Genomic DNA, 24,609 nt, shown 5'->3' with positions numbered 1-24,609 from the left:
AAGAAAAGAAAAGGAAAAGGAAGTGGGAAGAGAAAAAGCGCAATAGATGGATGGAAGGAAAAGTCTGAGAATCATTACATGTAAACACCAACGCCAGCCCTAGAAACCTAGTAGCCAAGCTCTCAACATCTCTCATCTCTGTAAGAGTACCAGCAAAGTTGACAGACTCAATCTATACAGTGGAACTCCGGGCACAGGGCACTTATTCCCGTCAGTGGACAACACAAGTACCCCATTATAGGTTCCATCTATCGGTCTATAACTGGTACCAGCGGGCCCTGGGCAACGGGCATGGGTGGAATTTTAGGACCAACCCGGAAGTAAAATCGCAAAAAACTCGAGTCTTCACCAAGCTCACGTTCACGCCCAAAATCAAGAACTTTAACAGAGGCACCTCCAATTGTCCATCGAATCGACATCTTGATTCACAAAGAATATTGTATCTATGACAACTGTACAAGAGAATGATTCATGCCATCATATCAGGAACCGAACCATCCGACAATGTGAGCCCCACCCCTCCCCCAAAAAAACAAACAGAAATAGAAATTGAAAATGCCTTCATCTATAGAACAACGCTGGAAAGCAGAGACGGGACCGACGGGTCATGGTCCGAAATATGTAGGGATCAAAAATCAATAGGAGGGCGTGACGGGGTGAAAGGAAAAGAAATAGAAGGGGCAAAGTAGGAGGATAAAAAAGCGAAAAGTAATGGCGATTGGACGAGTGAGAGTGGGAAAGAGAAGGAGAAAGATGAAAGGTGATGCTGTCGATGACGAGACATTGAGGCGCATATGGGTATTCCCTGTTCCCCCCTTTTCTCTCTCTCTCTCTCTCTTTCTCGTTCTCGCTCTCGCTTTGTCCAAAGATGACTATCCTCATCATCGTGGTATAGACCCTTTCCTTTCTCCTGGGGGCTTTTTTTACAGCTTGGACTTCTCGGGCTGGGCGGCCAGATCGGGGAGGAGGACATCGCGGAGTTCGGAGGCAGCTTCGTTCAAGTAGTAGCTCATGCGGTGAGCACCGATGCGCTTGCAGACAATGTTGAAGTTGAGGCTGTAAGAGAAAGAAAGATAAAGATGTTAGCCAAAGACCCGGATCAAACCAGTGTTGGCAGGAAGAGATACAAGCAGGGGGGAGAAGAGAGGGGCAGTGGGTGTATGTACCTGTTCTCGTTGATCATATAGGCAATACCGAATCCGTCGTCAATGACTTGGCTCCATCCGTATCCGTTGAAGAACTCGGAGCTGAGCTGCGAGGAAGAGATGTACCAAGAGCCAGAGTAGGTGAATGCGGGGTCTTCATAGATGGCAGGAAGCTTCTCGCCGGGCTGGAGCAACTTCTTCAGACCAAAGAGGTGGCGGTCGACACCGTGGCCGTCGCTGGCCTCGAGGGTGTACTTGGTGTGCTGAGACAACGCAGCGCGGAACAGCTTGACCACCTCCTCACGAGGAACGCTAGGGTCGCAGAAAGCGCGGGTAAAGGCAACGCTCTCGTCCGACACGGTCCGAGTGGTCTCGGTACGGCCCTCCTGGAACTTGCGAGTGGAAGCGGACTCGTAGGTCGGTCGGTTCTTGCCGTACATCTTGTAGTAGGCCAGTTGGATGACCATCTGAACATAGGCGTCGGGGCTGCACTTGAACTTCTTGATCAGACCCTTGCCGTATCCCTGGTACGCCTGGACGACGAGCTCGTGGTTGCCAATCTGCTTGCGGTGGTACTGGACGGCGACATCGATCGCCTCGTTGACCTCGTCGTTCAAGGCGAATTTGATCGCCTTGGGGTCAGCCAGCTGGGAGCGGACGGACTTGGCCGACAGATCAATCTTGCGGCCGAAGATGAGCGCGTTGACAAAGTCATTCAGACGGTGCGTGGGTGTACCATCCATCATGGAGTGCTCGCCCATGAAACCGGCCGCACCGTTGTCGTTGATGATGAACTGCAGGGGCTTGTCGAACCAGCGGTTGCAGCCATCACCGTGCCAGTACTGGTGAGCCCGTTCCTCCAGGGTCACAGGCTTGGCGTCATCCAGACAGATGACAAACCCGGCGGACTCGATGTCTCGCAGAGCCTGCTCGTTGGCGGGGTCCGCAGCGATCAGCTTCTCCCGGGCACTCGTCCAGTGATCACGATCAGCCACGGTCAGCGCACCGACCGGCGGGGCGGGCTGAGCAATCTCGTAGATGCGCTTGAACTGCTGCTCCAGCTCGGACACATTCAAGGCCTGTCCATCCACAACAAGCGGCACCTTGAAGAATTGGTTCTTGCGGACAACGACGATGTGTTGGTTCTCGGCGGCGGAGTACTTGCGCGGGAAGTCCTCGGGGCTGGCGGGGATACGGCAGCAGTTGAACATGTACTCGTAGGAGCTCATGGCCATGGGCTGGCCACGCATATACTCGGGCTCCAAGGAGCCGTCATCGACCTGGCGCTTGAATTCCAACGCCGCAGATGTGATGGCGGCCGCACGCTTAGCGGGGTCACGACGCTCCCGGTCATCCCGGTAGGAGTAGAAGTACGAGACATAGGGGATGACGGGATCCCGGTATGCCAGATAAGCGGCGGAGTTCCACCACTCGGAAAGCCAGTTCTTGACTTTGGGGTTGGCGGCACGCTCCAACAGCCGCTTCTGCAGGGTCTCACCTTCACCACCGGGGCGAACGAAGGCGTCGACGGCCTTCTTGGTGCGCTCAAACTCCGCCTCGGAGACCAGCGGGTGGACGGACTTCAAGTAGCGCTTGCCCGTCTCCTCCAGAGAGGGAACGGGGAGACGGGGCAGGGAATCCTCAAAGCGGAGCATCTTGCCCTTGGAGAGATCCTCCTTGTACCCTGACGCGCAGCGCATGTTAGCTCGGCTTTCACAAGTTGCCCCTCTGCCTCATTGCTGTCTCGCACAGATCGACAGTTATGAGTACAGCTGTGCGCCCTTTGTGTGGAGATTTGCATTGGTGTTTGCGCAAATTGGGAGCATGTGATTCACTTACCCTCGGGCACAGACGACGCTTTGCGAGCCATGGCGGGAGTCTACACGATTGTTCATTAGCGTCGCGGCTCCCATTGGGATTGTATTCACACTGCTGACCACCGACACTGTCGGCAGCACCAGTCCCACGTCCTCAAGAATCAACAGAGGCAGGCACTCCTCCGTCGTGAAGGTGATTCATCTTACCGAGCGGGAGAGGAGTTGTGTCGGGGGGAGCCTAGGCCGTGACAGGGTGGAGAGACGGCTTCGCGTAGAGGCAGCGAACATCCCTCTCGATAGATGAAATGTAGAAGGGGTTAAGGAAGGATATTGAAGAGGAAAGGGGGGGCTGAGGAAGAAAAAGTTATGAGCTCGGAGCTTGCGTTCGGTTGAAGGAAACGCATAAGAATTGACCAGGCGAGAAGAAATGCCTCGGCTGTATGCAAAGGCCCCGAAACAGACTGATCCGGGCGGTGTCATGGGTTGGCATGCGTAAGGTGACAGCGTTGTCGCGGACTACAGTACACCGTTACCGTATTGTAGTGTACTGAATCACCACGAGGGAACGGTATCGGTCCCGGCCGAAGGGGTGGCTTCAATGGGCAAGGCGGCCGATGAACCGTGGTGTCCGTGGAGAAACCGGCAGGTTACGGAAATACCAATACGCAGCCCAAACACGAACCCGTCAAATCTGGATTGGAGCAAGTCGGCCGCGGAGCCTCGGTTACGGATGATTTCCCTCCTGAATGTGGGCGAGTCTGGGGCGCACTGCGCGACACGAGTGGACCGGCGAAAAATACGGGGTCGAGGGGGGTGAACCGGACTCGGCTGACCGAAGAGGAGGACCGAGAGTGTGGAGAAGGAGCTGATGTCACTGGGTCATTGGGTGCACCCGTACGAATAACTCGAGCTGCACATTGTCTGGGCCATGTCCAATCATACAGCGGGCGCATCAGTGATTTGTGCTATTGCTGTTCACTCGGCTTGTTTATTGTACAGTAGATCGAGGTAATAGTATGAGCTTCATAAAATTCTGCCCAAAAAGGAAGAAAAAACATTCAACCACATCATCTCTATCACTTAGCATCCCCGACACAACTTTATCATCTCCACATAGAGCCCGTCCGCAGCTTCACATGAGCAGATCATGCCTCAGCCACACAGGAGTCACCCTGGAGATGTCAGGTACATGATTGCAGGTTTCCCTGGAGGACAGAACATCACGCCCACTGGAGCTGAAGCTGGAGCTGGAGATGTCCATGCCCATACTATGGAAGGATCCACGTGGACGGGACTACCACCACCACGTCAAGTGACTTTGACGTATTGTACCTGTGAGGATATGTATGGATATTTATCCCTGTTGTATACAACTGAATACCACACAGGATTTGTCGGACCTACGATTGGGGAAAGATGATATCGTCTGAGTATTTCAACCATAAGTTCGTTATAATTAGAGTCACTATTCATAAAGGGTTATTTGCCATCGCAGGAACCGCGCGGATCTAGATCATGCTTGCCAACATCTCGACCATTGGAACACATCCATTTCCCCCGTTCCCGCTGGTCCGAGTCAAAGAGGAACGAGCGCACAAAGTCAGAAAGCCACAAAGAGAAGACTGGGGAGGTATATGCCACAACTGAGACTCGCTATTCGCAGGTATCACCAGACGAGAAACCCTTTCCAAAGAAAGAAAAGAAAAGAACCAAAAAAAAAAACAGAAAGACACAGAGTGAAAATCATGTAGTTAACCCGGAACCCTCATCTTTTCTCACCAAAGGAAAAGACAGAATCGGACCAGACGTGAAAGAAGTGAACCACGAGTTCAACGTCAAGACCCATCCGACAACCCAGATCTTGGATCTCGAATAACCAAGGGCCCAGGGCTCGGAGATCGAGAAATGGAACAGGTGTGGAGGAGGATTGTTTTAGGAGACCAGCGGTACGGGCGTTGGCTGCCCCTGATCTTTGAGCGACCGGGGAATCTGAACGCCACTGCGTCGAAGCTCATCTAGTTTCGCCATGGCGGGCCCCGTACAGATGCGGCCGGTCTGCATCAGCGTCCGCAGACGCTTCCGTCGGGCCTCGCCGCTTCGCTCTTCCCCGCGCCCAACACCTTCGTCGACCCACTCCACGCGGTGGACCTTGAAGCTCAGGCCATCGTGCCGACCAGTCCATTCACGGGATTTGAGGCCAAACATGACGGTCGATTCATATCGGTCCACACGCGGCAAGATGAGCAAGGTGACGTGAAGATCTTTGTCTTCGGGGGGCACGGGGGGCAATCGCGGTTTGCCACCGTCTTCTTCCGGAGACGGCGGGGGTGCATGTTGATACGTGTCCTTGATCTCGAGATCAAGCATGCTTTCATCAACATCGTCACCCCAAGCGCCGCGGATGTACCCCGAGTGGATGGCAGCCGCGACGGGATCGGAATCGTCCGTGTAGACGCCCGTTCCCCAGAGGGCACGACGGGCGCAGATCTCTTCGCGCCGAGCCGCATCCACGCGGAACCGCGGGACTCGAACGGTAAAAGTGCAGTTTTCCCGCTGGTCGAATCGAGGAAGTGGATGAGGGGTGGTCGTGTAGCCAAATTTGGAGCTTTCCGACGACGCCTTCACACCCGGAACGCCAATCTGCGGTTTGTACAGTGTAGATCCGAGGTGGTACCGTGGAAGATGCGCCACGCTCGAGAGAAGGGGCTCAAGGTTCACAGTCGTCCGGGGTTCTCGAAGTGGAGACGCCGGCATGGTCGCGGCCGATCGAGCCACGTGATGGTGATGGTGGTGATGATGATGGTGGTGGTGGCCAGCAGGATGCTCGGCGGGCGTGGAAGTCCGACCGGATAGAGCATTCGCTGAGGGCCGATGAGGCCCTCCAGGGGTGATGTCTTCATCCCCCTTGTGGCGGTGGTGATGATGACTAGCAGACTCGTTGTTAGCCACATACTCATAAGGGGACTCGCGAGCATTTCCGCTTGAAGGGGGTTCATACTGATGATGGTGATGGTGGAGATGCCGGGAACGGCGGCCTCGAGTGGAAGATCCTGAGACTGCTTCCTCACTGGGGACTTCCTCTTCGCGGGGTTTCCGTGATCGTCGCTGACTCGTGGCCGAGACTGGTCGGACAATCTTCGCCTCTTCGGCGTCACCATTGATCGAGCGCCCAGTGAGACTGTCACGCTTAAAGGGACTGGCAATTAAAGGGGTTGACGGGCCACTCCCGGACGATCCGGCGGTCACGCCGCCAACACCACTCCCAATGCCAGAAAAGACCCGTCCTAATTCATTCTTGATCCCCGGCTCACCGGAGGGGCCGATGAACGGGGCCTGGGCCCCCTGGACAGCCTGTGGTAGCGGAGAGGCTCGCCCGCCACGCTTGGCATCCACGCCGAGAGAGAGAAGGTTGCGGTGGTGGAGAAGATCTTCACTACCTTTACGACGACTCAACTCCTCGGCGGCGGGGAACGCAAGTGAGGGCGCTGTCGATGCCGTGGGCCCCAGGCGCCCGGGCTGAGACTGCGATTTGGCGACGTAGGGTGATTCGCGTTGTGTGGGAGAAAGCTGACCCTGCCCGGTTTGAACCGACAGGGACGATGGCCGTGCACCTCCTGGCTGAGAACCCAAGGACTTTGTGTAACTCTGAATGGCACCAAACCCAAAGCCCGGGCCCGAGTCCGGCGCCGGGAAGCGCTTCGATTCGGGCGATGACGGATGAGAGCGAATTTGCTCCCACGCGGGTGCACTGGAGTAAGGCGCGGTTGGCTCGCGGTCACCGTATAGAGATCCAAAGCGCGTTGTGTTTCCCAGCGATCCCTTGGCATCTCCGTCGTGAAACATGCGGTCTCTCTCACGTCCCCTTTCGCGTTCCCTGTCCCGCTCTCGGTCCCTCGACGCAGTATCTTCCGGGCGACGGTCTCCGAATATGCTCCCATAACGAGTCGGTGGTTCTCGCGTATGGTGATCGGAGGTTGCATAGGCAGACCCGGCACGTGATCCAGTTTCATATCGGTCATGCGTGACGGTGGACGGGCGCGAAAGGGGGCTGTAACCGGGTGGACGTGAGGAAAAGTCATTGTTAGGTGGTTGGCTACTAGGCCGGCCGATGGGCCCACTGAAGCTCATTCGCCGGGACTCGTGATAGAGGGGTTCTGACGCAGCAATCTGAGGAGACGGATGCGTAGAGCGCGATTTCTCGGGATATTGAGCCGATGAGGCGCGTGGCGGCAAACCCCCAAACTGTGCCTGCTCCACGCCCCCAACAATGCTCGATCCGCCGCCGGATCCAGACCGGTATGGCCGGCCCATGGATGGCCGTGAAAAGGACTTGTCCGGCGTGTGTGATCGACGATAAGCTGGTTGGTCCAGTGGTGAAGGTCGGGAAGGACCTGTGGGTGGTGACATAGCGGTGGCGTTGGACGGGGGAGGGTTGCCAAATATCGACGCGCCAACTGGACGGGAAAAGAGAGACGGGCCAGTTTCGCGTGCTGGACGCTCCGAGTCCGATCCTAGCATGGCGGAGATGGACATGCTACTACCGGGGCGGTGAGATGGGACGGCGGGCGGTTCGCGGGAAAGTAGGGATGAAGCGCCTGCATTGGCGGATTGCGATCGGGGTCCATACGAATGTGGAGGAGAGGGAGGAGGCATCTGGCGGCTACCAAAAGCCAAGGGGACTGATGAATCTTGCGATCCTGCGTAGATGGTCTCTTGTTAGTCGGTTTCATCCAAATGACAGCAGTGCTTGGGCGCGAGTGAAAACGAAAACAAAAAAAAACAAGTCGCAGAAAGAAAGCCCACGACGCGCGATGCGTATGTCTTGGCGGCCATTGAGATCCACGCAGCGAGGTTGCAGTGAACCTGCATGGCGCACCATCGCGATGGCGATCACACTGACCGGAGTTCACGGGGCTGCCGCTACTGCCTTGGGACAAACGACGCCCATAGCTAGAGGGCGGGTGGCTCATTTTGTGCTGGCACGTCTGGAACCTTGCTCACAAGAGTGCAGCAAAATGATGAATTGAATCCACCGAGGGTCGAGAAGACGACCCAGAACCCGTGACTCCGGGAAGCTCAACCGCTAATCCCAGAAAGAACTAGCTCCGCCAGCACCGATCAGGACTAGCGCTTCCGGTGGATCGACGCCACCGGGGGAAGATGGCCATCAGGGCCAGGGGACTGGTGAGGCAGGGACGAAAGGAAAGGACTCGGTAGTCGAAGACGAATCAGGAAAGGAGAGACCAAAACGCAAGGATCTTCGCGGCTACAAGTGCGGGGAGGGGGGAAAGATTCTGCCCTCTAGGGCTCTGGTTTGCGCGCGCAAGGATGGGGTGATGTGTTGGGCGGATGCGCCCTGACGCAAGATCTTTGTGAAAAGTGGAGCGAGGAGCCAGACGGGGACGAGAACCACGGGACAAGTCCGACCCCGACTCAGCAGAACAGGAATCGGGGGGGGCCACACCACAATCTGGCCTCGAAATAGCATCGAGGCGCAAGAAACCCAAGTCGCGATAAGGATCCAAAACAAGATGGGAAAAAAAACAGTATCAAGGGTGGAAAACAAAAGAGGGAGAATAATAGAAAAACAGACGAACCTTCTCTCATAGATACCCCTCGCGGTTGTGAAGGGATTCGACGGTGTTTGTGTAGATTTGCCGGTGTCTCAAAGCTATTGTCGCGCTGGTGCTGCTGATGTGCATGCTGATTCCGTGGTGGAGAGGTCGCCGACCCAGCATTCTCTCCCCGGACCCCTTGCGTCTCCCGCGACACGCTCGTGGAATATAGATGCGATGCTGAGCTGGCATAATCGGAACGACCGGTTGGTCGCACCGTCTCATTCTCTGCGCGACGAGGTAGATCGGAAGTGGCTGAGAGACCAACGGGTTGTCGAACGCGATCATCACGCGGCTCCTGGGAGCCCCCGAGTGGTGATGGTCGAGAGGGATAAGAACTTTGATAGCGACGGAAGAGATCCATTCTCGGGACGCGCGTTGATCGCACGTGGTCGGGCCCGACGGTCGAGGACAGGACTTTGACAGTTGATCGGCGGTAGGCGAATAAGAACAAATCGAACGACTCGAAGGGCGAGAAGCAGTCTGCGACGAGAGAGGAGAGGAGATATGTGGCCCGATGCGCTCAGGGTGGAAGGGTTGTCTGCTGGGGGAATCAACGGTTAGTCGCGCGATCCATTCCCGGTCGCAGATCTGGCGCCTCGTGGCTCGAGCAATGTGGCACTAGGACCGGCCGAGAGGTTGAGATAAGAGAGGTACGGTGACTCGGATCAAAGGGTCGGGCAACCGCCACCTCCAAGTCTGGCGAGTTGTCACGGGCAAGATGCGGTGCGAAAGAGATGGGAAAGAGAAACTGGATCCGGGGCGGAAAGACAGGAACGAGTCGAGAACAACACGGGAGTGGGTTCAGAAACAGGAGAAGTCCGGAGAAAAAAAAACGGTGAGCGGCTTAGCGCGCAGCACCGAATGGGGCCAGAGCTACGGGGGCCAAGACTCGAAAACTCGCGTGCGCAGATGCCACTGCACTCATATTATCGACCTGCTCGGTGTGAAGACCCGTCTCCTCACCATGTAGAATTGAGGTGAGACTTCTGATCATTGCTGATCGGTGAAAGGGCAGACAGATGCGCAGTTGCATTATAGGAAGTCCGTCCACCGGTTATCGTAGGCCACTCTGAACAGAGAGGGTCTGGAGTCTCGTCCATCATTGAAACATTCATGTTGATCCGATCGACACGGCCCGCGTGTCTGGATCTGCCCGTCCCTTTTTCTACGTCATGCGCCTATGGTTGTCGATGCACAATGGCGAATCCTGTCCCCTTGCGCGAGAATCAGCTGAGCACAGAGCAGACACCTCCCTCAATCCAAGTAACGATCAGGTCTTGAGTAAAGGCAGTTGGGTAGCCAGACAGGGTGAGGACCAGCTGCTCCCTTTCACCGTTTCTTGTCCAGCGACAGTGCGCTTTCATCTGCATCGAAGATTGGAGGGCGCAGGACCCCGCACGAGCCTCGTGATTGTCTCCTGGGCTGAGTCCCCGTGGGAGCTGCACCTTGTGATCGCCAAGGTGGTGCACCTGCGCATCTGTTCAACGTGGTCGGTCTCGCCATCGTGGAGATGATGGGAGCCTGGAAGCATTAGGGAATCCCAACTCAGCACCCATTTGAGGAGATGACGATTGTTTCCCCGCGGTACAGAAATTGAATCTGCCGATGAAGATTTGCAGAATTGGTGGACATGACCGGAGCAATTTGATGCGGTGATATGGTTTCTGGCATGAGAGTTTATTGTTCACGTGGGAGGATAGCAATTTCGTCTGGGCAGTCCGTCGGAGGGCTCCTCTCAGATAATTGACGGGACTCGTGTCTGTTTCGCGAGGACTTGAGATTTTCCGCTCACGATAGAGACTTGCGAATGAGCACTACAACTTTGAGCTTACACTCGTCATTGATTCGAGCTACCTCACTTCCTCCTGCAAGGGTCCCACTGGAGACCCCAATTCTTATCTGGCTCGTTCAGCATGCAAGATCCACCGCTGTCTGATCAGGGAGCACTTTTTGACACTGGCCGCTTCAATCCAATAATGAATTTACAGGCTAAAGTCCTTTAAATATTGAGAGGAGCAGTATCGTCGGATTTCGTACCCTGTTTTCTGAAACTACCTGTCACCCTGGCTTGCTTAGATGCTTGGATTGATCCTTCATCTTGCTGTCTCCCACTTCAATGACAGGCAAAAAAAGCGCAGGGTAAGACACGATTTGTTTCAGAGGACTCTTCAGGATGATCGATGGGCTGGATCCACGGGCTGGAGAGCTCGGGTTACTGTGGTTGGGTGGTGCGGCCACAAGTCGGAGCCTTCTCTTGGGATCCTTTAGACTCCATCAACGACAATATAGCCCCGCTTTTCGTCAACACAACCAGTGTCACTTGTTGGCAAAACCCTTTCTGCGAGCGGCGAGGTCCACGGTCACGCAGTTGAAGGCTTTTCCACCAGGGGAATGAACAATCTAGATAGATCTGAAATCAGCGGCGGGTCGCGACAAGAAAGTTTCAACAGACTGGAGGTGTCTGGCGCTCTTTTATGGCGGAACCACGTCCATTTGATCCATGGCGGGGGCGACTATTCTTCGTCAGGTGCGCGTATCACCGTGGTCGAGCTCTGTTTTTACGGGAAATGATCAAGGAATAAGTGCCGAAGAGGGAGAGTTTTGGTACCCGTACCTACTGGTACTTCTCTGCTGTACTGAGTTTCCCGTCTCTGATCGGGTACCTTGAGTCGGTGACCCAGTGCGGGAATCTCATGTATAGTGAGACATAGTGGAAGCGTTCCACAACAATACATACGTTAGTATGTATGTTTATGTCCACTGTGGACCTGGAGCTCCCTTTTCGCTCAAATGACGAGAACTTCCACGTCCAATGATACGGCCGGATGGTTTGTTTAAGATTCTCTGGTCAAACCCTCCATGCCGTGGTCATAAAGTCCAGTCTTGATCCCCGTGGGATGTCAATGCCCGCCGGTACAGTACCTACTCCCCCCCCGGCCTCTTGGAGGATTGATGTGATTTGTTCGGTTGTTCCAGGGTAGGGGGAGTGTAAGCGATCGTGATTGCTGCATGTCAAATTAGCCCAAATGTTGTGGCATGGATAGTACTCTTCCTAGCGACCTTGGAATGCCAAGTATGCGATGCAGCCAAGTCCTCTTGGTTGCCGAGACTTTTGGAATGATCCTCTACAGTCTTCTTGTCGTCTTCTACTTCGCTTCTCCGCAATGGAGATGCGGTGCGGTATCCACGTCTCCACGCCTTCCCGTCCCCGCAAGAATCTCAATCCACTTCTCTCCAGGTTTTCTCCCTCTTGGTGCCGCCTGGGTTAGCTTCATGAGACCGCAGCGTAGCCCCATTCCCTGGTCGAGTCCGTCGTCGAAACCACCAAACCGCCGTGGAAAGTGGTTTGGACCACGGACATTCATGTTTTTAATTTGGCAAAACGAGGATGCTGTGGCCAAGTTCCGAAGCTACCCGCTGAGCTTGTCGCGTATGTCTCGAAGGCGTTGTGAACTCCTCCCGAAACCATCTTTTTATACTTTTCTTGAAAGGTTCCACGGTCGATGAACGTGGAAAATCTCTCGTACCTCCCGTGATCCTTGGTCAGATGCCGACTCCAACTGCCGCAGTTCAGAACTCCTGATCCTGCAGCGCCAACGTATCTCGCGACGGTGCCCTGTGATTGGGAGGCCGAGAGACCAGTCCAGCGCTCTTGACTGGCTCTTCGCTGAAATTCATGGATCGGCAGTAGGCCGTCCATTGAAATCCCGGTCTCCCCGTCCTCGAGTTTCTCGGTTGCCCGTTTGCTCGTTTTGTTTGGGACGTCCTCTCTTCCCCGCAGTCCTCTTCCTGGGGGCCGTAGACATGGAAAGCAAAAAAAACGGACGAGATCCAAGGCCATAACGGTCCAGAAAGATCCGCAGGAGGGGCTGATTGGGCTGTGTAGAATCCCCCGCCCAGTGGACCCTCCTCTGCATGAATGGACGAGGGGATTCAGCAGTATGGATTCTAGCGAGCCGACGCGGACCAGTGATCAGCGATTCGTGACCACCGACGGATCTTCCTGCAGGCTCCAACGAGCTCCTGAATGTGGAGAGGCTCACAATTTAGCCTTCGTCTGGACCGTTTAGCCTTAAACTGCGCGGGGGTGGACTCGAGGCCAAGACGGGATCTCCCCTCCAAGAATGCGGAGACCAAAATACACGAGACGAGACAGACTCCAATTTTCCAAAACTCTCAGTAGCGACGAGACCGGTATCAAACCCTTTAGATTACGTGCGGTTGATTCGTTGATTGTCACCAGGCCAAGACGATGAAGCTTCTCTGCCTCGGTCACGGCGTTTTCTCACCAAGTCTCTTCTTCCCCACCAACCTTATATACGACTCTCATTCTCACCTGATGTCGGGAAACCGTTCAGATCCAAACGAACAGCGGAAGGAATTCATCAAGTGATTTCTGGTGTAACAGTTGGTCTCAGCAAGGCAATTCATTCCCCTTGCCCGTGTCGGCCTCCAACCCTCGTTCACAATGGAGATGAATCATGGTGAAGCGGTAGGTTCTCCGGCCAGTCATGGCACCAGCACTGAGACTGTCTGCGTTGCGCCAACGGGCAACAAGCAACACGCATCGATATGACAGACTAACCATTTGGAATTCTCACACTCTAGACTCTACGCCAGTATGTTCCACCGTGAGGCGAGACTTGTCGCAAGTCACCGATTGCGAAGGGAGGGGGGAATGAAAGTATCATCACGAATGCTAATTTGAGGCCCCTGATCTCTCTCTACACAGACTCGAAAGTGAGCTCAACGTCAAGATCTACCCCGGTACGGAGATCATGACTGATGTGGGCTCGCATCACTTCGTGAGACAGTCAGGTACCTCGTCCAATGTCCTGGTGCCACAGCCTTCCTCTAATCCCAATGACCCTCTGGTAAGTCTGAGACTACGACAGGGGCAGGCCGCTGTCCTACCATCCTCTCATGAGCGTTAGATCCAGGTGTATCCCGATCGATGGTGCTAATTGGTGTCCTGCACTTCAGAACTGGAATAAATACTGGAAGTTTGCCACCTTTTTCATCGCCATGGCAAGCAATGTCATCATGGGCATTGGGCCCCTGGCCCTGGCGCCCATGTTTGGTGACTTGATTCATGCTTTCAATTCCGATCTGGCAGGGGTGGTACAGTTCACCGGGGTCTGTATTCTGCTTCTGGGGTTCAGTAATTTTTTCTGGTGAGTTCGAAACACGCTGGAAATTGAGCCTGCATGGGGATTCTCTCACGGCGGACAAATAACAGGCTGACCTTCCTGCAACATTCGAACAGGGTCCCCATTGCAGATACTTTTGGACGACGACCCGTACTGATTTTCTCCTGCGTGGTCTGTCTGGCGTCCAACATCTGGCGTGCCAAGGCAACGTCCTATGGAAGTTTTATGGGTGCTTGTGTTTTGAATGGGTTCGGTGCTGGACCCTGCGAGGTAAGCGAGATGTCCCGGTCTGGATGAATGTCTGAAATCCTTTCTTTTCGACGAGCAAACCGCCCTAATGAACCGATCAAGACACTTTGCCCTCAAGTGATCACGGATATCTTCTTCCTTCATGAGCGAGGATTCTACAACACCATGTACTTTGCCTTTTACTTTGGCTCCCTCATGGTGAGTGCGCTACTCAGCCTTGCCCTTTGCCCTCAGCGGATAGAAGTCAGTCTCACTGATTGAACAAATTTTTTTTTTCGTTCTAGGTTGGCCCCATCATCGCAGGATCCATGGCCCTCCATGTTGGATGGCGCAGCTTCTGGTGGTTGAACGTCGGTGCCTTCGCCTTCGTCATCATTGCCGGCGTGTTTGCCTTTCCTGAAACCAAATGGCACCGCGCTCATCCCAACGAGATCCAGGAGGCGGAGGTGTCGGTGGCCTCGGTGACAAATTCCATCGAAGACAATGAAAAGACGGGAACCCTTGGGGACGCATCAAAGAGCCCACCCGCTCATCTGGAGCTCCCCACCCCGACAATCGAAAACGACGCCATGGATCCATACCTCTATAAAGGCACTCCATCCAAAGGACAGTTCCATATCTATCAACCTAACCCGCAGTGGGCCCGATCTCTTCTCCTCGCTTTCTGGGTCCCCTGGAAACTGCTTGCGTTCCCGATTGTCGAATACGCCGCGTTTGTGGTATCTTGGTCGGCGAGTTGTCTTTTGACTGCCAATCTGACTCAATCTCAAGCGTTCGGGGCTCCGCCATATAACTGGTCCAGTCAATCAATTGGGTTCACCAACTTTGCCAGTCTGGCGGGCGCCTTGATCGGTCTGCTCACCAACGGTCCCCTTTCCGATTGGATTTCGATGCGGGCCACCAAGAAGAATCGCGGTATCCGAGAGCCAGAGATGCGTTTACCGGCTCTGATTCCGTATCTGATTGTGGCCATCATTGGGAACTTTATCATTGCCTTTGGATACGAGTACCACTGGGATTGGCGGGTAAGTTTGACCCTTTTCTTTCCCCTCCATTGGAAATGAGACTCTCGTGGTTGTCTTTCCATCCTATTCTTCATCTTCTGATGCGCCATGAGTTTGCTCCTCCGTAGATCATCGTCATCATCGGATACACCTGCGCCGGAATGCAAGTGACCGCTCTCCCCGCCATCGCCAGCACCTACGCCGTCGACAGCTATAAACCCGTCGTGGGTTCCGTCTTCATCGCCATCACCGTCAACAAGAACGTCTGGGGCTACGGATTCAGTAAATTCATCACACCCTGGACCGAGGAGGCCGGATACATCCCGGCGATCATGCTGAATATGTGCTTGACGGTCCTGTGGGTCTCGTTTGGCATTGTCTTTTACTTCAAGGGCAAGCACTGCAGAAAGTGGACTGCCAAGTCGAGTATTTGGAAGCTATAGAATGGGCTCGGTGTGGTTTTCTGAGCGTCTCCTGTTTCTATACCAGATTCCTTCTGGAGGCTTTGTGGAGGGTTGCCGTTTTCTAAGGATTGCTTTGGACTTATCGTCTGTTCACTTGGGGGCTTCGCGACGTTGGAAGGGGGAAAGAATGGAGTTTCAAAGGTGAAATAGGCTTCATGAGAAGTGTGGCTGTCGGAATTTCTGTAAGCTCTTGACAATTTCAAGGTCGTCCCAAGATCGATGATGGGTTCGTTATACGCGGGTTGTTGCAGATACCAGCCGGGGGTACGCAGGCGTCCAGGAGGTAGTAACCATGGTATCAATCGGTCCATCGATGGACATCTGTGGATTTGATATCCATATCCACTTGGGTGGCCCTCGTGCTACTTTTTTTTCTCGTTTCCACTAAATCTCAATACCCATGCCTTACTTTCACTTCACTCCCCTTTGTTTTCAATCTAGATCATATAAGTAGTCCAATCTAACCCCTCTAAGCTCTAAACAAACCATCGCAAAACCTAATGAAACAAGATCACTCCGTTTCCTCCCACACCAAGTACAGATCCTGCCATGTGACCTTCCATGATCCCGTGGAGATCGCCTTCTCTTTCAATTCTCACTTCCAACCATATTCGCAACCCCTTATGCCCCCGGCGTCTTCGCCCCATCTCCCATCCCCATCAACCCACTCGCCAGCCCATTCATCCGACGATCTAAAATGTCCTCCTCGCTATCAAGTGAGGTAATACTCCTGCTTCTTTCTAGCGGCTGCCTTGACCTCATCGCCGCCGGACTCTCTGGTGCACTGGTTACCTCATCGGGGAATTCGGGTTCTTCGCGGGCGCGACTCATCTCCAATCGCTTCAGTTTGGCCCGGAACTCGCGCACGTTGCGGGATTCGTGGTGACCTAGAGTAGTCAGACCGCTGAGGTGAGACGAGGCGAAGGAGGATTTGGATCGTCTGCGGCGGAGGGGGACTTCTGTGACGAACGTTGTGGCCGAGGCTGAAGGTGATTGCGATTTGGATTTGCATCTGGCGTCGGAGTGAGACCGGAGCCTGTGAGTGGTCGATGATGGCGCTGTGGTAGTCCTGATCGTGCTCATACTCATCTCCAGGGGGCGATCCTCATCGGCAGAGGACTCTCCTGTGAAACTTCGATGATGGTGAAGCGCCATCTTGGTATCTTTGTGAATACCATTTGCGTTCATTGGACCGACTCGCCTGGGGATCTGCGAACTGGAAAGTTGAGACAGCTGAAGAAGACTGTATTCGGAGCTCTGGAGATCTTCGCTGTGCAACAAACTTTCAACCCACTGCGCACTCCGATTGATATACTTCCATGCTTCGGGGAAGAAACCGGCCATCTGAATGAAGCCATGAGACACCCCCGGAATTAGAGATACTTCCACGTGGTCCTTCTCATTGAATTGGCGTTTTGATTTCTCCAGCCCCAGTTCCTGACGCTCGTGAAACCGTTGGAGCTTTGCTTGCCGCAGTCGACCGGCAAAGATGACGGTGTCGTCGACCAGAGGATCGCGCTCGCCCGTCATGATATATGTCTTGGGAAACTGTGATAACAGTGTGTCCGGTGCAAGCACAGGCGACAAATAAAAGTCCGTATTGAAGTCAGGTCGGTGATGCGGCCCAATATACAAAATGATCATGGCGCGCATCATCTCGGGGGTGAGGATCCGGTCGTGAACATACGAGATCATCGACGAGACAGCCAATCGAGTCTTGAGCGGGTTGGTATGACGAACCGGCTCGGCCGTCGTGTTGCCGGCCACGCGATCACTCTTCTGGAATTTGTCCTGTAACGCCTTGATGGTCTCGGCCGCGATGTCACTCTCTGTCATGGCTGGCGGGTCTGTTCCGTCGATCGCCTCTTTCTCCGTGAGAACCGCCGTGAGCGCCGTCAGGTTCTCAACAGAGTGGCCTGGCGAGGTGTACGGAGTGAGCTTGCGGTACTGATCTTGTTTGCGTTGTAAGACCCCGTTGTTGGTCTGGCGACAGCTCTTATCCTGGATCAGTGACATTTGCTCGTCCGTCATCCAACTTTCAACCTTGACATTTAGTGCCGGGTAGGCCAAGACCACGCCATCTGGACGAGGCAACACACCGTCGCCTTGCCAGCTCTGTGTCATGGCGGACTGCAAGACCATCAGCGTCATACCGACCGCGAGGTTGCCACCTGCACTCTCTCCGGTCACGACAATGCGAGGACGCGTGGAGCCACTCAGGCCCAGGCAGCGACCATTGGTTGCCATGATCGTGTGATAGACATCAAAACACTCATGCAGCGCATATGGATACGCATACTCGGGGGCTTTTCTGTAATCGATACTCAGAATGGGGACCTTCAATTGGCCAGCCCACGAGAGCAGCTTGTCCTCTGAGTGACGGGGTCCCATCGCCACGAATCCTCCTCCGGGCACGTCTAGCACAACAGACGTCTGACCTTTGAGCGCACTCAAGGGTCCGTCAAAGTACAACCAGGCATTGACCGTCTCGGTATAAGCCGACTGCTTGGGTCGTGGAATGCGGATAGCTCGCGGGCCATACGTGGTCAAGCGTGGGCGCAACAAGTTGGCCAAAAACCAGAGATACGGGGTGGTGGCCTTGTTCCAGGATACACGCAAATGTTCCAAGGTCAGTGTTCCCCGGACTCGTCGGACTTTTTCATCCGCCTGTTCCGCAGCGATCAGATAATATACCGTAAAGACCAGCGAGGCCAAGTCACGCAGCCATTTGGGCTTGATCTTCATGGCGGTCCAAAACCCTGCATCGAGTCCCGTGGTGATCCATGTGGCCCGAAAGAAGGATCGAGAGTAGAGGTTGGCCAGCGGTTCAGGACACTCCAGTCCGACAATCTTTGCAAAGTTGCGGCTCACATACAGCCACAAGAAGATGATCACGGTCGTTTGCCAACTGGTGAGCTTGCCTGACAGGCGCGAAGAAACGGATCGAACGAGAGGTGGTCCGTGTTTGTCGGCCCTGGCAATTCAGAAGAAAGAAGAAAAAAAAACAAGGTCAGCTCAGCTCGATTCGTTCACACCGACTTCTTCTCTCATTGATGCCGGGAATGAAGGGAGAGTAGCGCACTTGAGTAAATAGAGAGACCAGAATGACACGACGGCAAAGACCTGAATCTTGCGGAACCGAGTCGATGGTCTTCCCAGAACGTGATCTATAACCAAATAATTTTGTTTTTTCAGCAGTCAACACGGGGGAAAGTTCCGTGCCGTTTCAAGGGGAAGTTATCTACCTATCATCTCCACATGAGGTATCTCCAACCTTCAGATACTTGAGGGCCCGAGCCAGCACAGAGAGTGAAAAGATGACGCTGGATATTCGACTAGAGAGAAAAAGCCGAGTGCGGATCACCGAGAAGAAATGGGCGTCAAACTGAAGAGCAAATAGCAAAATCCAAGCAGACCAGAACCACCTCGACGATCAAAGTATACAGAAGGAAGAAGAAATCGAAAATGCCTCCTCAAAAAAAGAAAGGTTAGAATAAGATAATTCTCGCATTTTCTTGTTCCCCGGGGAGAAGGGAGCAGCGTCAGCTTAAACTTGTCCACGACAAGTCCTGGACCCAGACAATCACATGCGAAATCACCTGCTCGTGATTTCCCTTTTTTGGTCATGGTATCCTCTCTCTTTCCCCGCACGTTCTCCAATAAAACCTGCAATCACATGCCAGTGCCGCACAATGCCACGCGACGCACCCCCGGTCCAGCCTGCTCACTGAATCAAGTGGGGAGACTACCTTTGTCGTCTCCGTGTCGATGTGGTCAATCGCGCGGAATCGTGGCTGTTGAGGTGTCGCCAATTTCCCAGCCTTTGCTTTTTTTTTTGTTTTTTTTTTTTTCGTTGTAATTGCCAGCTAGGCATTTCCATTTTGACGGACAAAAATGTTTGCAGGTAACTAGTATGTGAGGCATGTCGCACGTCGCACGTGGCAACGCGTCCAATGATCTCATCTGGATTGGAAGCCTCCCAGAAAAGGGTAAAAAGAAAAAACGAAAATTGCATCATGACGACTACCGTCTAGAAGAGTAAGTTTCAAGCCCGCCGACAATAGTCCCGCCCATGGCCCACTTGCCAACGACAAAGGAGAACTTCCCACGGCATACTCAAGAAGCCCGCTATACAAATTCCCGCGGAATCGCTCACGGTCGTAGCGCCCAGCGAGAATTCCCGATCCTGCTTGGGGACTCGGTCGGTGATCTCTGCAAAGGTATTCACGTAAACCAAGCCGCCCAGCAATCCTTCCCAGAAGATGATCAAGAAGATGATATAGACATTGGGGATGAAATCAAACATGGCGTGGAGGGTCAAGAGGATGAGATTCGCGATCTGGAGGAACGAGGGGATATAGAGATGGTGGACGCGGAAGAACGGGGTCGAAGAGCGCGAGATGAAAACTCCGGCCTGGTAGATGGCATTGTAGGCGGGATAAAAGGCGCGGAAATTCTCAAATGGCGTCTGGTCCAGAGGGAAGAGTAAGGTGGGACTGACACCCTGGTTAATCACATATTCAGCGATATATACGAGAAGCAACGGCAGCATACTGTAACATGGGCAAGAAGTTAGTATGGAAGTGGGGTGTAAAACATCCTGGTTCGTCCAACAATGGAGAGTTCTTTCTTACAAGGGAATGAATAGTCCTTGCAGGAGCGCAAAGTTCAATCGGAATCGACTCCACCATGTCGTTGATCCTCTGATCTGAACAGGCTTATAAGCGTCCGCTGCGTGGATGGGGTTTGGCAAAAGCCCATCCTCCTCGCTGCGATCGGCCTCCTGACCATCTTCATTGAGAGCTTCATCATCCGAGTCCTCGTCCCGGTCCTGCGCCGTAGAGCGATACTCGTGCGTCGCGGAACCATTGCCTTGCAGTGCACCTCGAGGGAGGACCACAAAGAAGCTCAGGGCCATGATTGCTGGAAGGATCGCAGACGCCAGAAGCGTAGCCTGAACGGAAATCTTCAGCGTCGAGGTCGCCAGAGCATAAGCGCCTGCTCCGATCAGGCCAGCGGCGCCTGTTCCACTTCCCCATGCTGCCAAACTGAACGGTCCGTAGAAATGGGTAAGCCCGACGAAACTCAACTCGCCGCCGCCGGCCGACAGGCTGGCGAGAACGATTCCGGCGATCTTGGATGAGATGGCGCCTCCATCTGTGTAGCTCGGACTAGTCGCGACGACAAGCATCCCCAGCACCGATAAAAAGACGAAAATCACCACCCGGACTGAATAAGGTACCATGTGGATAAAGTACGGCGCGATTAGCTTGGTACCAAAGGAGGGGATGATGTCCGCGAGAAGGACAACGCCCTTGGGCACATTTGGACCGACGAGATCGAGCGCCGCGGAGAGAAGGATCACATATAGGACATTGTTGATGAGACCTGAGCAAGTCCCACCGTGGTCAGCCAGGGCAAAGCATCTCAAGAGCATCGACTTTTGTCCGAGGTCAGGCCCAGCACCGACATGTTCGGGATTTACTCACCAAAGAGCCAAAAAGCGACACACACTCGTGGATCAGCACCGTGGAAGACCCTACGGAGCCACTCTGAGAGGCGAGTCCCAACCGGCATCGTGGACGTGTCCGCAGAGTGGACTCCAAATTGGTTGGAGACGGTGCGGAGAGATGCCCGCGCGGTCGTGCTGCGCTGTGGGTAACGGTCAGGTCTGGTGATTCAAAGACACCAATTCCATCATCAACCGAGATTCGACAGTTCAGGTGGCGCTGAAACCAGGCGAGATTCCACGTGTAGAAAGAAAAAAACTCCCCAGATGCTTCCGCCACGACAAAACAGCTTGAATAATCAGTACTGAGGAAGGAGTGAAAGACGAAGTTCCACCAAAAGATCCACGGGGTGGGTTGCTGATTTCATGGTACCCGCCGCGTCATTGTCTTGGCGATGCAATTCAACCCGATTGAGTGAATGCGGAGTGTGATAAAGTAGGAGGTTTTTACATGCAAAAGGCCATCGAGATTTCGATTTTGGACAATTCTGGAGGGCTTGGCGGTTTTTATCAAACTTTCAGTACCAAATGAGTTTATATGTGGCACAAGGTGTGACAGATCGGGACACACAACCTTAAATTGTTTTTTCGTTCGCTCCATACCCGCATAAATCAGCGATCTATAGACCGATGCAATCGGATCATGTCTAAATGTAAATAAGAAAGAATCGCTTGCGCAAATGAGAAAAAAAAAAGAAAACAAAAAAAAGAAGAAGAAGAAGCTTATGTACCAAACACATGGGGCGAAGCCCGACAATCAGAGGGCAAGAAACGCAAAGGAAAACCATAAAAGAAGATTTTTGTTAAGCCTCGGACACAACAGAAGCCATGGCCTGCTCCAGAATGTTCAGGCCCGTTTGAATCTGCTCTTCGGTAATGGTCAACGGAGGGACAAAACGAATGCATCCCTCCCCGGCAGTGATGATCAGCAACCCGCGCTCGCGGGCGGCGGTGATGATATCGGCAGCTTTAGCAGTATATTCGGGAGACAGCTGCAGTCCCAGGATCAAGCCGCGGCCACGAACTTCAGAGATGGCATGAGGGAACTTCTCTCGCAAGGCCTGGAATCCCGAGGTAAAGACGGCGGACTTCTCTTCCACCCCGCGCTGAAGCTCAGAGTCTGCGAGACGGGCGACGATGTGGTAGGCAGCTCGGCAGGCCAGAGGGTTACCCCCAAAAGTCGTGCCGTGGTCACCAGTCTTGATGTGGGATGCGACGGTCTTGCCGGAGACAATGGTCGCGCCAATGGGGATGCCGTTACCCAGAGCCTTGGCGGTAGTCAAGATATCGGGGTGCGCAGCTTCCCCAGAGGCCGGGGCAAGAGATGGGTGGCCGTGCGCCCAGAAACTACCAGTGCGAGAGAGACCACATTGAATCTCATCGAAGACCAGCACAGCGCCGACCTCGTCGCAGCGCTTACGAAGCGCAACCAAGAACTCGGGCTTGGCGACATTCACACCACCCTCACCCTGAATGGGCTCAACAATCACACCGCAGGTGTTTTCGGTGATGAGAGTCTGTAGCTGCTCAACATCGTTGTAGTTGCCGTACTTGAAGCCGGGGATCATGGGCGCGAAGGGGGTCTGGTACTTCGGGTTGGGGGTCGCCGAGAGTGCACCCATCGTGCGGCCGTGGAACGAGTTGTGGAAGGAGACAAGTTCGTGCTTGGCACCGGAGGGGTCAATGGATCGGCCAACCTTGCGAGCAAATTTGATTGCCGCCTCATTGGCCTCCGTGCCGGAGTTGCAGATGAAAACTTGGGAGGCATCACGCATTGCGCCGGACTCGCGGGTCAGATTGATGAGAATCTGGCTGAGAGCGCCGGTCCACGGGTTGTGATAGAGGTTCGAAGCGTGAACCAATGTCTCGGCCTGGAGGAAGAAGAGAGTCGATCATTAGCAGTCGTTCCAGTTGAGCACAGTTGTGTGGGCGAATGGAGGGTGTGCACCTGTTCTGCGACAATTTGGGCCACCTCTGGGTCGCAATGACCCAGAGAGTTGACCGCGATTCCAGAAGTGAAATCCAAATAGCGTCGATTCTCCATATCCCACAGATAACAGCCTTGTCCCTTCATCATCATCGGAGCCGGGCGCACATAAGTGGGCACCATGAAGGGAGTACGCTCATTGATAAACGAGGCCGTCAGCGAGTCTGGCGCAGGATCAGGGTTGGGCAAGGTAGACTCCTTCTGTAGATGATTCATATACGATGGTTAGTTGCTTCGGTTTGATCACCAACGCCAGATCTTTGGGTACGAGATGGTGTTCTCCTACCTGTACTTGCTGCTTCACATCCTGGGCAACATTGGCCGTTGCCGCAAACCGACGCTGACTCACTGAGACCAGAGATGATGGAAACGAGGGAGAGAGTCGAGAGTGGCCAGGCAGACGGCGAGCAGCCACACGAAGAGCGGCCATTGTGAAATTGTACCGTGTCCCACAGAATTGCACCCTTGGTAAAATACTGAGAAATGTTTGGGCGCAGTGAGCAAAGAATTTATGAGGGGATTAATGGCCGTAGGCTCACTTTCCGACTGGGACTCATAGAATCTCACCAGCTTGGATGACTCTGCATGGGGGGATCCACTCTCGAAAAAAGATCCCGGCGATATCGGGCGTCGCTGACTCGGCACTCGAAGCGGGAGTCACGGGGAGCCTTAGTCATCTCAGCGGGCATGGCTGGACCCGTGACCCGCGGCGCCACCTGGTTCCTGTGGCTCGGAGATCGCTCGGGAATGATTGATCGCCTCCGATCTGGACTTGTGATCCTGCTTCGATCGTCCTTTGCATTTCTTCCTTTTGCTCCTCCCCGTTCATCGGTTGACATCTTCCTCACGAGTACAATCACCACCCAAAAAATGTTCAGGCCTCTCACCTTCGTCCACGTTCCCGCCCGCCTCGCGACATCCATGAGCCGACGGGCAGCTCGACCACTCTCCACCTCCGCCATCCTGCGCCAAACAAGAGATGGCGGCAAGCCGACATTTGGATTCAAGGACGCCCCGGCTCCTCCCCGTCTGCCTAAGGAGGAACAGGATATTTTCGAGGAGCTTCAGCGCCGCTCAACAGGCGCATTTAGTACCCCGCAAGTCAACCAGTCGCCGCAATCCGATTCCCAGCCCACCATCAATGCCAAGGGCAATGGCGAAGAGCTCCATCCCGACGCGCCAAAGGGTCTGAAGCCCGAATTCGAAGGCGAAAAGAACCCCAAAACAGGCGAAATTGGCGGCCCCAAAAATGAGCCGCTGCGATGGGGCTCCGGTGGCGATTGGAGTTATGGAGGCCGAGTCACGGATTTCTGAGCCTCGAGACGTTGGAATACTTTGAAGCGAATCATTGCGTTTTGAGAGGCATTGTGGGTTCGGCGTTACTTCACATCTCTGCTTTGTACGGTCTACAATGGTCCAGCGATGACCGAGGGGCAATAGGTGTACTCTTGGCCGACGAATTTGTATACATATCACCAAAAGAGAACAATAAGTTCATTAATCAATTGACGACCTTATGGAGCGAATTCCGGGCTCGAGCGTGTCAGAATCGATCACCCACATCCATCCATGGTGTCGATTTTTGGGGAGAGGGAGGTTTTATCACGGGATGCAGTGTTTCGATAGTCTCGAGCGATGAAATGTCCCAAGCTTACCTTTATTGAAT

The 24,609-nt window shown here is 54.1% G+C and overlaps 6 protein-coding genes across 6 annotated transcripts; 2 read left to right on the top strand and 4 right to left on the bottom strand.

The window, feature by feature from the left end:
- Positions 1–923: 923 nt before the first annotated feature.
- Positions 924–3,015, bottom strand: POX_e07270 (Carnitine O-acetyltransferase; the record flags this gene model as incomplete). The annotated part of the gene is made up of 3 exons (XM_050116077.1): positions 924–1,056; positions 1,167–2,829; positions 2,985–3,015. The coding sequence occupies 3 exons, from the start codon at positions 3,013–3,015 to the stop codon at positions 924–926; spliced, it is 1,827 nt and encodes a 608-aa protein (XP_049968537.1).
- Positions 3,016–4,894: 1,879 nt separating this feature from the next.
- On the bottom strand, positions 4,895–8,941 carry POX_e07269 (uncharacterized protein; the record flags this gene model as incomplete). Its single annotated transcript, XM_050116076.1, has 2 exons — positions 4,895–7,659; positions 8,560–8,941. 2 exons carry the CDS (start codon positions 8,939–8,941, stop codon positions 4,895–4,897), a joined length of 3,147 nt encoding a protein of 1,048 aa, XP_049968536.1.
- Positions 8,942–13,048: 4,107 nt separating this feature from the next.
- On the top strand, positions 13,049–15,426 carry POX_e07268 (uncharacterized protein; the record flags this gene model as incomplete). Its single annotated transcript, XM_050116075.1, has 8 exons — positions 13,049–13,072; positions 13,189–13,199; positions 13,313–13,454; positions 13,564–13,754; positions 13,847–14,000; positions 14,082–14,177; positions 14,264–15,004; positions 15,112–15,426. The coding sequence occupies 8 exons, from the start codon at positions 13,049–13,051 to the stop codon at positions 15,424–15,426; spliced, it is 1,674 nt and encodes a 557-aa protein (XP_049968535.1).
- Positions 15,427–16,068: 642 nt separating this feature from the next.
- Positions 16,069–21,024, bottom strand: POX_e07267 (uncharacterized protein; the record flags this gene model as incomplete). Its single annotated transcript, XM_050116074.1, has 5 exons — positions 16,069–18,421; positions 18,530–18,614; positions 19,564–20,000; positions 20,082–20,835; positions 20,937–21,024. The coding sequence occupies 5 exons, from the start codon at positions 21,022–21,024 to the stop codon at positions 16,069–16,071; spliced, it is 3,717 nt and encodes a 1,238-aa protein (XP_049968534.1).
- A 735-nt stretch (positions 21,025–21,759) lies between these two features.
- POX_e07266 (Acetylornithine aminotransferase) lies at positions 21,760–23,373 on the bottom strand (the record flags this gene model as incomplete). Its single annotated transcript, XM_050116073.1, has 3 exons — positions 21,760–22,827; positions 22,905–23,144; positions 23,230–23,373. The coding sequence occupies 3 exons, from the start codon at positions 23,371–23,373 to the stop codon at positions 21,760–21,762; spliced, it is 1,452 nt and encodes a 483-aa protein (XP_049968533.1).
- Positions 23,374–23,630: 257 nt separating this feature from the next.
- POX_e07265 (Succinate dehydrogenase assembly factor 4) lies at positions 23,631–24,257 on the top strand (the record flags this gene model as incomplete). The annotated part of the gene is made up of 1 exon (XM_050116072.1): positions 23,631–24,257. The coding sequence occupies one exon, from the start codon at positions 23,631–23,633 to the stop codon at positions 24,255–24,257; it is 627 nt and encodes a 208-aa protein (XP_049968532.1).
- Between the last annotated feature and the right edge of the window lie 352 nt (positions 24,258–24,609).

Source organism: Penicillium oxalicum, chromosome V (genome assembly GCF_001723175.1).
Source record: "Penicillium oxalicum strain HP7-1 chromosome V, whole genome shotgun sequence".
NCBI classification, from domain to species: domain Eukaryota; kingdom Fungi; phylum Ascomycota; class Eurotiomycetes; order Eurotiales; family Aspergillaceae; genus Penicillium; species Penicillium oxalicum.
Note: the sequence above shows the minus strand (reverse complement) of the source record. Positions and strands in the feature narration are given on the sequence as shown.